This window comes from Maniola hyperantus, chromosome 10, assembly GCF_902806685.2.
Source record: "Maniola hyperantus chromosome 10, iAphHyp1.2, whole genome shotgun sequence".
In the NCBI taxonomy this organism is placed as follows: Eukaryota; Metazoa; Arthropoda; class Insecta; order Lepidoptera; family Nymphalidae; genus Maniola; species Maniola hyperantus.
In genome coordinates, this window is record NC_048545.1 from 15,165,785 (window position 1) to 15,182,008 (window position 16,224).

At 35.7% G+C, this 16,224-nt stretch overlaps 1 protein-coding gene across 2 annotated transcripts in view; it reads left to right on the plus strand.

Moving 5' to 3' along the window:
• Positions 1-16,224, plus strand: part of LOC117985681 (neuropeptide SIFamide receptor-like) — a 185,762-nt gene that overhangs the window by 149,464 nt on the left and 20,074 nt on the right. The window contains exon 3 of one of the 2 annotated variants that reach the window (XR_011237245.1): positions 11,866-14,954. Coding sequence is in view for 1 of the 2 variants with exons in the window: in XM_034972442.2 (XP_034828333.1) it covers positions 11,866-12,634 (769 nt within the window). In the remaining variant the exon portion in view is untranslated. Of the gene's footprint in view, positions 1-11,865; positions 15,892-16,224 lie in introns of those variants that run through there. The other variant, XM_034972442.2, reaches the window with a different exon arrangement.

The following is a 16,224-nucleotide window of genomic DNA, read 5'->3' on the forward strand; positions in this document are numbered from 1 at the left end:
GTTTACTTTTATCTCAATGTGTAAAATAAATAGCACAAGAGGGTAGGTGATAAATACAGAAGTAAAACCAACCAAGTCGAATAATAACTGAAATGTATTTGTTCAGCATTGATCTATTTATATTAAAATGAATCTACCACCCATTTCGCTAAGGTGTTTAGTCATGGAGAAGAAAGGGCAAAGAAACTCCATAACACACATCTTTTAAAACATTAGAACGTTGAGTAAAGTAGTAGGTACATATTTGGTACACAGTTACAACAGGTAACCTATAAAAGGCAAATGATTACATTACATTATAATAAAATATAAGAATACTTAACTTCAGTGAGGTCCGCCGTGTTTGCTCTGGGCTGTCGATACAAGACTGTTCCCTCTCTGTCGAGGTAGGGTACTTTTATAACACTGCCATCGCAAACCAGGCGGATGTCGACTATCACATGATCTTAATATTAATCATTATTTATTTTAGGTTTGTTGACAAAAGGTATGTTGACACACCCAATTTACAATAATAAAATCAGTGACATTGATGGTCTACGTATTAATAATTTACAATAATAATAAGCGACTTAAATTGTCAGTTTACACAACATTATTATTTCACATAATAGCTATTGCCAACTGTATGTTGACAATAGCTTAGTATAATGTCACTCTTAGTGCATTGACAGTATTTAATTTACAATGAATAATTAGTTACCAGTATTGACAATTCACATAATATTATTTATCGTATTGTCACATTCCTAAATATTAAATTAAACAACATACAAGAAAAGATACTATTCAAATCATACCCTTTCCGTACATTGACAGTATTTAATTTACAATTTTACAATGAATAATTAGTTACCAGTATTGACAATTCACATAATATCATTTATCGTATTGTCACATTCCCAAATATTAAATTAAACAACATACAAGAAAAGATACTAATTAAATCATACTCTTTCCGTACATTGATATTGAATCCGGAAACGGAATTACGATTCTGTTTTAAATATCACAACAAACATTTACTTCAGACTCCCAAGTTTATGATTAGATGAATTTTAGCATAATAATTATGTATCCAATTTTATCGTAATATAACAAACGCGTAGATCTTTTAAACTACGCAACGGATTATAATGCGGTTTTCACCAACAGAAAGAGTGATTCAAGAGGAAGGTTCATAGCTATAGTTTAATTTTCAAAAAATTAGAGATCCCTAGAGAAATTAAAATAATGTGATGTAGGTCGGAAAAAAAGCTCTCATTTGAGAGTTTCTGAGGCAATGACACCACGTTAGTATCTACATTGCAGCCATGCGAAGCCGGAGCGGGTCGCTAGTTGTTTATAATTGTGTAACTTAAACCTCAATTTTTTTGTAATAAAATAGGTATTTCTCCAGTTTGACTGGTTATATGCCTACGTGATTATAGTCATCTACTTTCTTCAGTATTTAATATGGATGGCCTTACCTTACTAAATGATTAGTTACTCTACAACCTGAATTAAAATCTACGGACAGAAAAAAAGCAATCTGACAAAAAATATCCAATTTTCAACCTTATATCCCAAGTCATAAAATCTAGATTTACCTAGCTTATAAGCATGAGTAAGTTGGTAAAATTAGGTGTATAATTATGATACTTTTTAGGGTTCCGTACCCAAAGGTTATCAACGGAAACCTATTACGAAGCCTCTGCTGTCTGTATTTCACGAACCGTACTTAATCGGTAGGTAGAGAGTAAAAATGTTCACAGAGTGTGTATTTCTACTGCCGCTGTAACAACAAATAACAATTATTTCAAAACGGCTGCCATGCAATTCAAAAAAATTGAAAGTATTTTTTTAAAATTCAGATACAAACCTTGACTGCAATCTCACCTGTTGGTAAGTGACGATGGGAGCGGGCTAACCTGGAAGGGGTATGGCAGTTTTTAATGAATGAAATTTTGGTTTCTACACGGCATCGTACTGGAATGCTAAATCGCTTAGCGGCACGGCTCTGCCGGTAAGATGGTAACTTGCCACGGCCGAAACCTCCCACCAGACTAGAAATTTAGAAATTATAAAATTCCAAATCCCTGCCAGGAATCAAACCCGGGACCTCCCACTAATAAGAGCCTCGATAGCTCAACGGTTAAAGGAGTGGACTGAAAACCGAAAGGTCGCTGGTTCAAACCCCACCCGTTGCACTATTGTCGTACCTACTCCTAGCACAAGCTTTACGCTTAATTATTGGAGGGGAAAGGGAAATAATAGTCAGCATGGTAAACCTGGTTAATATTCTTTAAAAATTAAAAAAAAATAAGACCACTGCGCCAGGGAGGTCGTCGTATTGTTCCTTGTAGATACGATGGTACGGGACCCTTGGTGTGCGAGTCCGACTTGCACTTGGCCGGCTTTTGTATGTCAATGCCAACGTCGAACAGCGTGAGTGGCTCCTGTCATTATGCCATTGACAGATTTTAAGGCGCCAAAATTTTTTATCCGCAGCAATAAATGTTATCAAGTGTCGATGTATAATTATATCGATTTATTTGTGTTATTTACTCGAAAAAGCTCGAAGTTTATAACTATGGCAAATAAAATACCTTTTACGATAAAAGTTAGGCATAGGTCACACATGAGTAGGTACTATCCACAGAGAATTCAACCTCAAGAGTTCAACACATATCGCGGCAGAAAGTAAAGTACATCATACATTTAGAAGGAGAAAGCAGATTTGTAGAGCGTTGTCTCTGTCGTTGAGACCGACAAAACGTCATATTGGTACGAGTGACAAAGACAACGCTCTTCAAAGTCGAAATGTCATTCTAAAGGCCGATTCTGCCGCGTACTGTGCAAGGTTTTGCATAAAAACAAAATCGTAATAATATGTTGCCGGGGGACAGGGGACAATGATTTGTTAAGATTGGTGGACTCTAAAGTCATGTAACCAAGACAATGTGCGGTATGAGGCTACCGAACGAGCGTGGGCTGAATTTTATGCTAAGCAATTGCCTAAGCTTGGCCATCGGGGGTGTCTGACTATCATGCTTCTTAATTATTTATTTGTGTTTTTGTGTTTTCTTTGGTTATTTATTAGTAAGTTGTTAGAATACTAAATTGTGTTAGTTTATCTTTTAGTGAAGTAGGTAGGAAATTAGTATGTAGTACAGTTTTTATTATAAGAATAGATATAGGTGTATGAATAGCGTTAAGGAAATATAGTAGTAAGTTATGTACTTAGTATTAAGAGCGCCCCCTCGCCAACAAACTGGCCCACCAGTTTGGCGTGATAGATATGTAGGAAACTTTGTAAAATTATTATGAATAAATAAATAAAAAAAAAAAAAAAAATTGTGTTGTGTGGTAAGTGAATTTGCGGCTCAAATCTTGGTCTGAAATAGATGGTATATGGGAGCTCGCCATTCTCCTTTAGTTTATTATTTTGTGTGAACTGAGCTTTACTTTGCGGTGACGCATTGGAGTAATTTCGTCCATACATTACGTTTTTACGTGTGAAATCCGTAGTATATAAACTTGGCATTAACTATAAACTGGCATTTACTTCGTTTTCAATTCCAATCGAATGGTTTAACGATTATTTATCAACTATAAAAATGCAAATAAAGTATTATTTTTATGATGATTTTAGGGGATATGAAATAAATTTAATAAAACTTAAAAGAAGAAGACAATAAATGTTTTTTAAAAAAAGATTGTTAAAATCATCATCACTGTTATCATTTACCCATAGGGTCTTCTCTCAGAATGAAAATGGTTTAGACTTTAGACCATAGTCTGCCACGCTGGCCTAGTACCGACTACCGATTGATAGACTTCACACACCTTTGAGAACATTATGGAGAACTCTCAGGCATGCAGGTTCCTTCACGATGCTTTCCTTCATCGTTAAAGCAAGTGATATTTAATTAAGTACTTGAAAACGCACATAACTCCGAAAAGTTAGAGGTGCGTGCCCGGGATTGAACCCCCAACCTCTGATTAGAAGGCGGACGTCCTAACCACTAGGCTACCACAGCTTCATAGATAGCATAGCTAGGTACAATTACAAAGAATTCCGCGGCGACCCGAGCTAAAGTGCAAGTGATTTTATGTAACTCCGAAAAGGTAGAGGTGCGTGCCCGGGATCGAACCCCCAACCTTCCGAACTGGAGGCTGACGTCTTTACCACTCGGCTATCACCGCTCGTTTATATAGTCAGCTTCAGCCAAAGAAACCACGTGGCTTTTAAAGTGCAACAGTAGGTATTTCCAAAGAGATGCGTAAGACAAGATTTATAGTTGTATAAAATTGGCCGCTTATTTATACAGTGTTGGGCAACGATGATCGACGACAATTTATACTCAATTATCTTTTATATCTTTTCACTAACTAAAGAAAAATGTAGACGGAGCCACAGAAAGTATTCTGCGCTCTTAAAAGTGAAGCCAGTTTTGTGAGTGTCACATAGCAATGAGCCGACAATCGATTTTCGATTTTAAAAAATTCATTCAATATTCAATGCCAAAAAAATTGGTAGTCAGTGAAACCTGCCGACAGAAGTGTAATTTAAAACTATGAAAGCATATTTATCACTTAAAAGTTTAACCTCAATACCTAAGTATTTACAACGATTTACAACTAAAACGTACGTATGTACAATTCAGGTTTCAAAAGCTAATACCAAATATTACCCCCAATTATCTATGTACCTATATAAAAGGAAAGGGTGACTGACTGACTGATGTATCAACGCACAGCTCAAACTACTGGACGGATCTGGCTGAAATTTGGCATGCAGATAGCTATTATGACGAAAGCATCCGCTGAGGAAGGATTTTTGAAAATTCAATCCATAAAGTGGTAAAACAGGAGTTTGAAATTTGTCTAGTCTACGGGAACGAAGTCGCAGACATGAGCTAGTCAACTCTAAAATTGCGCAACGCGCTTAAATAAATTTTCACTTTATCATTTTTCAGTTCCACAGAACATCATCCCTCTTGTGCTATAAAAAGCGGCTTCCCCAGTCACGTTTTATTTCTATAGCGCGTTACATATTCCTGTCTATCATTTTTATTCAGTCAGTGCATTCAAGTATAATTAAATGCAATTCCTCAATGTACAGCCTTTATGAGACATTCGACATTGTACATGGATTTAATCAAGAAATGAAAAGGGCATAATATTATTACGAGTGTCATCATTGTACTTACTTATTTTTACGATTGCTCAAAACTGAATGTTTTACAGAGCTTTTTTTAGGGTTCCTCCTTGCAAAACTTTCAAAAATTATGCCAATCCTGGCTAAGCACTTTAGTAGGTAGGTAGATTCACCACCAAAATATTTCTAATTAGCTGATGCCCGCGAGTTCGTCCGTGTGGATTAGGTTTTAAGAATCCCGTGCGAACTCTTTGAGTTTTCAAGCCGATGTTACTCTCCAGCGATGACAGCGACAATGTCACGATCACAATCACCTCTGATTGGTTCGCTCACTACTGGCTACAATGCATTGTTGCAACAAGAACATCTTAAACTCAGCCAATCACAACGATTGCGATTGTAATAATGATTGATGCACAGGTATTTAACTATAGTATTCATCACCTCGATCCATTGCTCAGTTACAGCGTGATTAAAGGACAAACCAACAAGCAAACACACTTTCGCATTTATAATATGATTATACTAACTGACCCGCCCCGATTTCACTCGTGTGGAATTTCTGAAATCATTTTCTTAGTTTGGGCTCTTTCTTCGTTATAGAGAATATTCACAGTTAGGTGTTTTATGTCAGTCAGTCAGTATTGCTTTTTTATGTTTAGTTTTAATAAAGATAAAAAACTAAATATTTAATAATCTAACATGATTCAGACTAATCCTTTTTCAATATAATAATAACTAATTAAAACTGCGGGACCTAAATCATAAAGTTGGCCTCTTCACCGTCTCTCGAAGCAAATTATTCGTGGTTGAAGTTATCGCCACATTTAACCCAAATCGTTAATCAGGCTTTATGGGCTCAGTCAACATAAGTGTCGCTTCAAGAGGCTCGAGTGCTCACAGTGTTGAAACCCAGGCACCCAGGCCATGATGCTCAAACTTGTGAATTATTGAAATTGAAATTGAAAAATGATTTATTTAATGAAATGTTGCAAATAAAATCGAATGTCATATTTTATTGAATAGCATTTTATTCAATTTTTGGTTGTTATGTACATTTTTAATTCGCATAGTAGCCATATTGAAATTCGCCCATTTTTAATTTTTTTTTCAGCTTAAACAAGTTTTATTTTACAAGCTCATAAAATTAAATTCAAAAATATCATCTAAATCAGCGTAACGAGACAGGGTGTCTAGAACGCTGGCAGCGTTACCTCGTTGGATGGCCAGACTTATATGCTGACCGAGGTAACTGCTAGCCCTCCGGTCTACCGTGGGTTCCACGAGACGAGATGACAGGTCTTTAAAAAACCCCAAACCAAAATTCGCCATTTTGGTTTCTATCATTTGTTGTTATAGCGACAACAGAAAATACACCCTGTGAAAATTTCAACTCTCTACCTATTAGGTAAGGTTTAATAGATACATTCGGCTGACAGACGGACGGCAGCAGAGGCTTAGTAACAGGTCCCGTCGGCACCCTTTGAGTACGGAACCCTAATAAGGTATATTATAAGTAGTATCAAAAACCGCCCAATCCCATTATTAGAATCGGGCACCCGGTCGTAGGTCGGGCGGAGGTACAAAAATATCGACTGTCAGGCTGACTGACAAATGATGTCCGACAGATAGTTAGGCTGACCCGCTGCGTTACCGGGTATCGTTTCTAGGGTCAACGACCCTTTGTCTCTCGCGTGTTTTAGCTGGCTTTGCTAAAGTTTGTTTCTTGTGATTTGTGATTGGCAAAATCTGTAACAATGGGAGCTAACAAGTCGGTCGTACTTAAGAAAATTAAAACGCATTTTGAGCTCAGTAAAATAAAAGAAAACCTAAAATAAAAGATGCCATTACTGCATAATAGTACAACCCTGCCATATTGGTATTTTAATAAATACATTAAAAATATGAATTAATAACTACAATAGAAATGTATATACATACAGAAAAACTTATCACTAAAAAATTTATATTTACAAAAAATATACGCCGTCCAAATGGTCATTTATGGGCATTGTGCCCAAAACACTGGCGCTATTACCTCGCTGAACGGCAAGGCTCAACCAGCTCTTGGGTCACCAGACGCGTGGATCAGCTTTTGGGACACGACGTTAATAAAAGCTTTCGTGTCCGATGACCATGGGCCCAGAGTCTCAAACGCAAGCGCCGCAAATACATAGTCCTTACTAATGACTGAGTATTTACGACGCTTAAGCTCTTGAGCTGCCTCGGCTGCTGCAGCCGCTTTTTGGCACGTGCCCGATAAATGGGACGCTGCCAACGTGTCGACGCAGGTCGCATCCCACACCAGCGCACGCCCCATCGACCATGGTACTATAGTCATCCCATCTGGCCTCTTGCCGTCATCCCTGAACAAGCCGGAAGGTTCTAGCTGAGCTGGGACTGAGGCAGTGGCCAGAGCGCGACGGACTATATTATTAATAGCACCGTGTCGATATAAGCGGCCTGCACTCCGAATACAACTGAGTCCATGGTGACCAAACCGATCCACGGGGCTGCCGCAAGGGCAATAATGAGGCTCATATACCATAAAATAAACTAAAACTTAAAAAAAACCATATTCAAATATGATTTTTTGCGCCATGTAGTCGTCATGGTTGAAATGGCAATCGGGGTGCATCGGCTAGATCCACGCGGGCGAAGCCGCGGGCATCATGTAGTATTAATATAAAAAAGATTGATAAATCAATCAATACAACCTATTTGTTTGCCAATTAAGCACTTAAACTACCTACAAGATTTATTTATCTGATTAATCGAATAGCTTAATCAATTGATCACACTTCAGTGACAAAACAAATAGAGTAAGTAATTGTCAGTTAAACACGTTCATATTGGCCTAGTTTCGGATGCGGGTCACGTGCGAGTTGGACTCGTACACAAAAGGTTCCGTACCATCGTACAAGATATAACACTACTAGCTGATGCCCGCGACTTCATTCACGTGGAGTTTGGTTTATTAAAAATCCCGTGGACTCTTTGATTTTCCGGTATGAAAAGTTTGTCACTCTCCAGGTCTTTATCTATACCCATGCAAAAAATCACGTCAATCCGTTGCACCGTTGCGACGTGATTGTAGGACAAACCAACAAACAAACACACTTTCGCATTTATAATAAGGGTACTGGAGGACACTTTTTTTTATTTGCATGGCGATTATTTTGAAATTTGCCATTTTTATTATTTGTTATTATAGCGGCAATAAAAACATATTCTGTTAAAATTTCAACCCCCCAATCTATATAAGGGTTTATGAGACACAGCCCGCTGACAAACAAACGGATGGACGGACAGACAGCACAGACTTGATAAAGGGGTCCCTTCGGGTACGGAACCCTAAAAACTATAATTGATGAATGCCGTAGCGAACTTGCATAATCATAGGTCATCTCAAGGCCGGTTGGTTTTAGGTCTGTGGTACAATGAGAGAGAAAAATAAATTTTTTTTTTTATTATTTAATGTTAGAGAAAAATATTATAATATTAATATTTTTGTCCTTCCGATCAATTTTCGGCCACGGCGATAATTTCTATTTTCTTACCCTTAACTTATAAGCATAATAAATATACTGCGCGTTCCGGTGTGAGGTCGCGATTCTAGCACCTTGGGACCCCAACGTCTACCGGTTTTTCGAACTATATGGCCTGCCCATTGCCACTTTAGCTTTGTAACCCGTTAAGCTATGTCAGTTACTCTGGTTCTCCTACTGATCTCCGCATTTCTTATTTGATCACATAGATAAGCAAGCATAGCTCTCTCCATCGCCTGCCGAATGTTTAGGATCCATAAGTCATAACTGGCAATACACATAGTTCGAAGACTTTGTTCTTCAAGCTCTGGATAAGAAGACTCAAAGCATCTAGAAAGTTTCCTTAAACATAAACTTGTTTAGTTTGTTATAATTATTAGTTACTAGCTGATGCCCACGACTTTGTACGCGTAGATTTAGGTTTTTAAAAATCTTGTGGGAACTCTTAAATTTTCCGGTATAAAAAGTAGCCTATGTCCTTCCCCGGGTTGCAAGCTACCTCTGTACTAAATTTCGTCAAAATTGGGTTGAACGGTTGAGCCGTGAAAAGCTAGCAGACAGACAGACAGACACACTTTCTTATTTATAATATTAGTATTAGTATGGGTTGAAAACTCTCGTTGTGCAACCATCTTTGCACACGTTTCTGCACATTTGCGTCTACAAATCACACAGGAGCATAAATAATGCTCCCATTACTTTGATATCTTATCGTATATCTAGAGACTAGTATATTTTAGTTTCTTTCACAGCATTAGGTCGCTTTAACGGTGAAGGAAAACATCGTGAGGGAACATGCATGCCTCAGAGTTCTCCATTATGTTCTCAAAGGTGTGTGAAGTCTACCAATTCGCACATGGTCAGCGTGGTAGATTATGGCCATAACCCTTCTCACTCTGAAAGGAGACCCGTACTCTGTAGTGAGCCGGCGATGGGTTGATCATGATGATGATGATGATGATGATGTCATATGGTATATTATTATGGGGTAGGTATATTAACCTCATTACTTTGGGGATTCATTCAAATAATGGTAGAAAGTCTAGAAACCTCAGCAATGAGAAATACGACGAAAAAGAAAAAAATATTATCTAAAAATCTTCAAGCTAGATAGATGCCGCTGTATAAAGTATCTCTACAAAATGGAGCTCCTGTTTTCCTCAACAAAAAAGATTAAAAAATCCACTCGACTTAATAAGCCGGGACTTAGCTCAGTCTACGGGCCATCAATTTGCATCTTCCACAACAAGTTCCTTGTTTTTTAGGGTTCCGTACCTCAAAAGGAAACAGGAACTCTTATAGGATCACTTCGTTATATCCATACTAATATTATAAATGTGAAAGTGTGTCTGTCTGTCTGCTAGCGTTTCGCGACCCAACCGTTCATCCGACTTTAATGAAATTTCGTGTAATAGAGTTAGCTTACATCCCGGGGCGGACATAGGCTACTTTTTATCCCGGAGTGTTAAAAAACCTAAACTCACGTGGATGAATTCGTGGGCATCATCCAGTAAGTAAAATTTGCAGTTGGAGATAATTAATCTAAGAAATGAAATAATCACAGGTATCATTCCATGAGTAGCTTAGTGGGTAAGACGTCTACTTCCTATTCGAGTGTCGGGGGTTTGAACCTGGGCGCGCAACTCTAATTTTTCGAAGTTATTTTTGTTTTATACAATAAAATATCATTTGCTTTAACGGCGAAAGAAAATATCGTCAGGAAAACTGCATTCCCGAGAGTACTGAATAACGTGTGTGAAATCTGCCGATCCAATCCGCACTTGGTCAGTCCTCATTCTGAGAGGAGACCAGTCAGTGCGAGAGTTCAACTCGCACTTAGCTCGTTCCGTACCTCAAAAGGAAAAACGGAACCCTTACACGATCACTTTGTTGTCTGTCTGTCTGTATGTCAAGAAACCTACAAGCTACTTCCCGTTGACCTAGAATCATGTGGCAGGTAAGGTGGGTCTTAACTCTTATAGCAGACATAAGGGGAAAATCTGAAAACCGTGAATTTGTAGTTACATCACACAAAAAAAAATTGTGGTCATGAATTACTAATAATTAGTATTTTCAATTTTTTCAAGTGGGGTATCATATTATGAAAGGGCTTCACCTGTGCATTCTAAAACAGGTTTTTTTTGCATCACAGTTTTTGAGTTATCGTGCAAAATGTCGAAAAAATACGACTGTAGTACGGAACCCTCGGTGTGCAAGCCCGACTCGCACTTGGCCGGTTTTTTATTTTTTCTCAATTAACCTCCCAGACTGAGTAAATCGTTAATGCTCGGGTGACTTTGCGTCTTCCAGGCAATATCGTCGGTCGATTCCGCAGAATTTACTGCCTTAATCTTAGTTGCAACTGCAGCAGCTGAGATAAGTTAGATCAGTAATTAAAATCTGTCCTACACTTGTGCAGTCAATATTGAGGTTAGAAATAGAAAATCTTGTTTTGTTCACAAAATTAAATAAAAAAAAATTCAACACCGATGAACTAATTTTCTTATTTCTATCGGAAGAAGATAGAAAACTTGATACGGAACTTTTTTCTGTAGGTAACCAGGGCGCGTTTGGAACCCTCGTAGCTTTAGGTTTAATTAATTATCACCATTACATCATTATCTTACAAATCCAACAATAGGGTCTTGGACTGTAGTAATAAAATGAAGTGATTTTTTGTATAGCGGTATTTTATGGGGCTAGAATTCATTATTAAAGAGAATAATTTAAAAAAAAACACAATTTTTATTCATTTTTAACATGAACGTCACGCTGCGCGGAAGGTCAATAATGACGTCACAATCCGTAAACGACATTTTCTTTAATTTTTTACATAAAAATAGATTAATTTTTGTGGGAAAATAATTTTTTGAGTACTACTCTAATAAACGTATACGTAAATATAAACGTTTGCAAACTTGACCGATGCTCATAAAAGTCAAATAAGATTAGCCTTAATTGACCCCTTTCTATCTGAAACTAGGTTTCTATTATTAGATATAGCCAATTACTTTACTCGATTATTTGGGTGAAGAAACAGGGTAATAGAAATCTTGGCGAAATCGTTTGATTAAATAGCCTATTTTTTTGTAAATCTTACACAAATCCGAGGTAATCCGAAACCAAAACAGCAAATCCACCAAACATTAAAATTGTCTTTTCTTATTGTTACAGATTCCTCGCTATCTGGTGGCCCCTGAAATGCCAGATCACCAAACGTCGCGCACGAATGATGATCGTCTTCATCTGGATCTTCGCTATTCTCGTCACCACTCCCTGGGTCTTCTTCTTCGATCTCGTGGTTGTCTTCGACGACAACCCTCATGTACGACTCTGCTTGGACGTCTGGCCGAACCCCATCAGCGAAGTCCTATACTTCGTGATAGGCAACCTCATATTTTGCTACATTCTGCCCATGGTCCTCATCACTATGTGCTACATCCTGATTTGGATTAAAGTGTGGAGAAGATCCATCCCCACCGACACGCAAGACGCTCAAATGGAGAGGATGCAGCAGAAGTCGAAAGTAAAAGTTGTGAAAATGCTCGTAGCAGTAGTGATTCTCTTCGTTTTATCTTGGTTCCCGCTTTACTTGATATTCGCGAGGATAAAGTTAGGGGGACCGATACAGAAATGGGAGGAGGAGATGTTCCCCGTGGTGACGCCGCTCGCTCAGTGGCTGGGAGCTTCTAATTCCTGCATCAACCCTGTTTTATACGCCTTCTTCAATAAGAAATATAGGAAGGGATTCGTTGCTATTATTAAGAGTAGAAAATGTTGTGGACGGTTACGTTACTATGAAACGATCGCTCTGCAGTCGTCGAGCACATCGACGAGGAAGTCATGGCATTACAACAATAACAACCACGCGTCCATCACGCGACGGTCGCCACCCGTCGACAAGAACGCCGTATCGTTCATCTTCAACCACACGGGAGTTTAATCCCACCAGCGACAACGAATTGAGCTCAACCTTGACCACTAGGTCTGCGGATCCCAAGCCCCACGAGGCGGGAGACGTTTCAGCATATCGACAAATACGAAGATTTCGTGCTTGAATTTTCAGTTCGTCAGTTTGATGTTGTTCTGTGTTAAAATCAAGTTTTCGAGCAATGTGACTATCCAATAATCTAGTAGAGCTAAGTAATATAAATGTGTGTCATTATGATGAAATTTTAATGATAGTAATGTACTTTTTATACGTAAATGTAATATTTCTGAAGAAGAAATAAATAACTGTGGAGAACGCACACGTCGCACAAACATTTTTGATGTGAAGATTCCTTCACGTAGATTCTTTTTTCCGTTAATTCATTATATTTACTAGCCTTAGCATCATCTTTGCTTGTAACAGTAATCATAGGTACTTAGTTGAGTTTTTTTTGGGTTTAGTGACATCTTTCTAATATTATGTTATCAGAACATTTACGACATTCTCATTCTAAAGCTATAGTTAAATGCTGGTACCTGTACTTTGTGTAACTTCCTGAAATTAAGAAGTTACGAAAAATTTTGTATATTCCTGCATTAACTTGCTAAGCGTTTTAGATTCTTAAGTGGTAAAAGTAGCATTAGTTTTTATAAAACCTTAATAATATTAATTTTGTTACATGTAACTAGTGGTAAGTAAAACATTAATTGTGACGTGTAATTTAGTACAAAGTTTCAGAATTGATCTTGTTGCAGAACATTGCTTTTATTTTTCACTAAAAATATTTTTGTATCACTATTCACTGTAACCAGTTGTTACTTTCTTATCACTATTATTCTTGTTATATTTTAATAAATATTTCCTGATATTCATTTCATGTCTTTTTCGAATGTCAACACTTACAGTGAAAACTATATTAAGTAAATACCTTCGTTGCGTAGCCTAATTGTTAAATTTTTCTTATTAAATATATTATTCCAATATGTTTCTTTCATTAATAAGTTTTTTCTTAAGGAACTTAAACACGTCTTTGTAACACGTCCATTAAGAAATGAAATAGTTCCTTAGATTTGCAATCAATACAAAAAAAATAGATTGATGTATATCAATTTCCATTAAAATGTCTTCTTAAGTCATTTAAAAAAATATACCTACTTTTTTTAGTAGAACCCATTAAAAATTTATGCCTAATATAATAATAATAATATGTGTGAGTTCTTCGTCAAAGTTGTAATAATGATTATGTTGTTGTATTGAAAAAAAATTAGTTAAAATTGTTAGTTAAAAAATTATTATCTTTCTGAGAGTTAGTAAAAATAATAATGAGATATTATATTTCAAAAAACAGTTAAATATTATAATTTAAATTGTTAAAATTTAAATTGCAACATAATACCTAATTCTCTACAAAATATAAATTTAATTTTAAGATACCTAAAATATTTACACAAACACACTTTCTAACATACTGTGCTACATACTTTGCTTTTCTCGAATTGTTGTTACTAACTCTTGGAAACATTCACCTGTGACAACAGGTTCGATAGCTGCTTCGAATGCACAAAGTTAATAAATAAATTTTTTGAATAATGTTAGTTAAGGTAATCAAATAGATATTTATATTTAATAAAAAATCAATAAACTACTTAAGTGAAAAACAAAATATCTATTTACACATATTTTTTCATGTATGGCAATGTAACCAACTGTTTGATAGCTAAAATAAAGGTTATTACAATAACAATATAATAATATTGATCTAGTACACAAATACAGCACTTTATAACATAATAATAAAAGTTTTTCTAAAAAAATATTAAAAAAAATACCTTAAAAAGAATTGTATTTTTTTACTAGGAATGTTGCATCGATTGTAGGAGGCTTTAATTGCATTTTTTAGTGTTTTGACATACCTACCTGTTTATTTTATACTTATGGAGTTTATTTAACTCCAAAATATCTTGGCTTGTTTTTTTTTATTTCGTACTAGCTTATGCCTGCGACTTCGTCCGCGTGGACTACACAAATTTTAAACCCCTATTTTACACCCAGGGTTGATCTTTAACTTTGAGATTTTAATATAATATTATGTCATACTGCTAATTGCAAAAATATTAACTACAAAACTTCTTTATATACACTTCAAAAGTGACAGAGTTTCATACAAACTTCAAACCCCTATTTTACCCCTTTAGGGGTTGAATTTTGAAAAATCCTTTCTTAGCGGACGCCTACGTCATAATAGCTATGTGCATGCCGAATTTGAGCGCGATCCGTCCAGTAGTTTGAGCTGTGCGTTGATAGATCAGTCAGTCAGTCAGTCAGTCAGTCAGTCAGTCAGTCAGTCACCTTTTCCGTTTATGCATAAAAATAGATTTTGATGTTAAAAAATGTTAACTTAATGAGTAATGTTAAACATTATTATCATGAGCTTTTTTCATTATCTTGTGTGTGTATGATATCAAGACAAAGTCGACGCTTGTGCAAGACTGATGTGTGAAACATCCTTCTAAAGGATAAAAAATATATCTACATGATATAAAACTTGATTCTGCTATTTTCTTATATGTACAACATAACGTTAGCTTAGTTATAATAATTTATATTCGTTTTGGTCAGAGAGCTGGTGAAAGATTTTGTACAGTGTTTTAAACCGATTCAATAATAACACCATCACAGCACTCTTTAAGTCAAAGTCCAAGTCATACCTTAGTTTTGAATATCTGATAAAATAACAGTAAGTAAAAACAGTAATTGAAATATAGGTTTTAAAATACTTGTTGTTCTTTATGTTGAATTTGGGTGATCAAAATAATATACTTATTAAAATTGTTATAGTTATATATAAAGTTGTATACTATTTAATTTGGACCGATTTAGAAAACTTTTAACATCAGCTTTCAGTACATTTTATTTATTCACGTTTCGGGATTGCTACGGAAAGATTTGGAAGGACTTGTAAATGAACAAAGTTTATAGTTTTGTACGTTACGGCAAAAAATGTTTAACATTGTTTTGTATTGTAGAATGAAATTCTATATTTATACAAGAAGATTCGTATTAATCAACACGTAAATTTCACTTTTTGTAAATATCTATACATAAATAAATTGTAAGTGTACTCAGTGTAATGTTTGCCATTTTATTTATTTTGGGTAAATGCATTTGTGTATATGGCTTAATTTATTTGCTGTGTTTGGTGTTAGTAATAAGGTTTATATTATTATTAATATAATATATTATTAAAAATATAATATTATAATATACTTTTTCGCATACAATATTTTAATCAAATTAAAGTTTAAGAAATCATAAAGTTTTGTTAACTTCATCAAATTAGTTTAACAAAGATCAAATTATTCATGCATTATTTGATGTTCAAATCACATATTATATTATATACATGTTTGATTTAAGTAATATGGTAAATGTGTTCAATTTCAGAAAAATACGTTTATTCTCACATTAATTTATCTTTGATATTTTACTGTATGCAAAAATTTGGTGTTCTTTACAGTCTACATGAATGCATTTTTCGTATACTTCTATATTATTAAAATAAAAATGCTTATTTAAATTATAGAAGCATACTTTTTATTGAA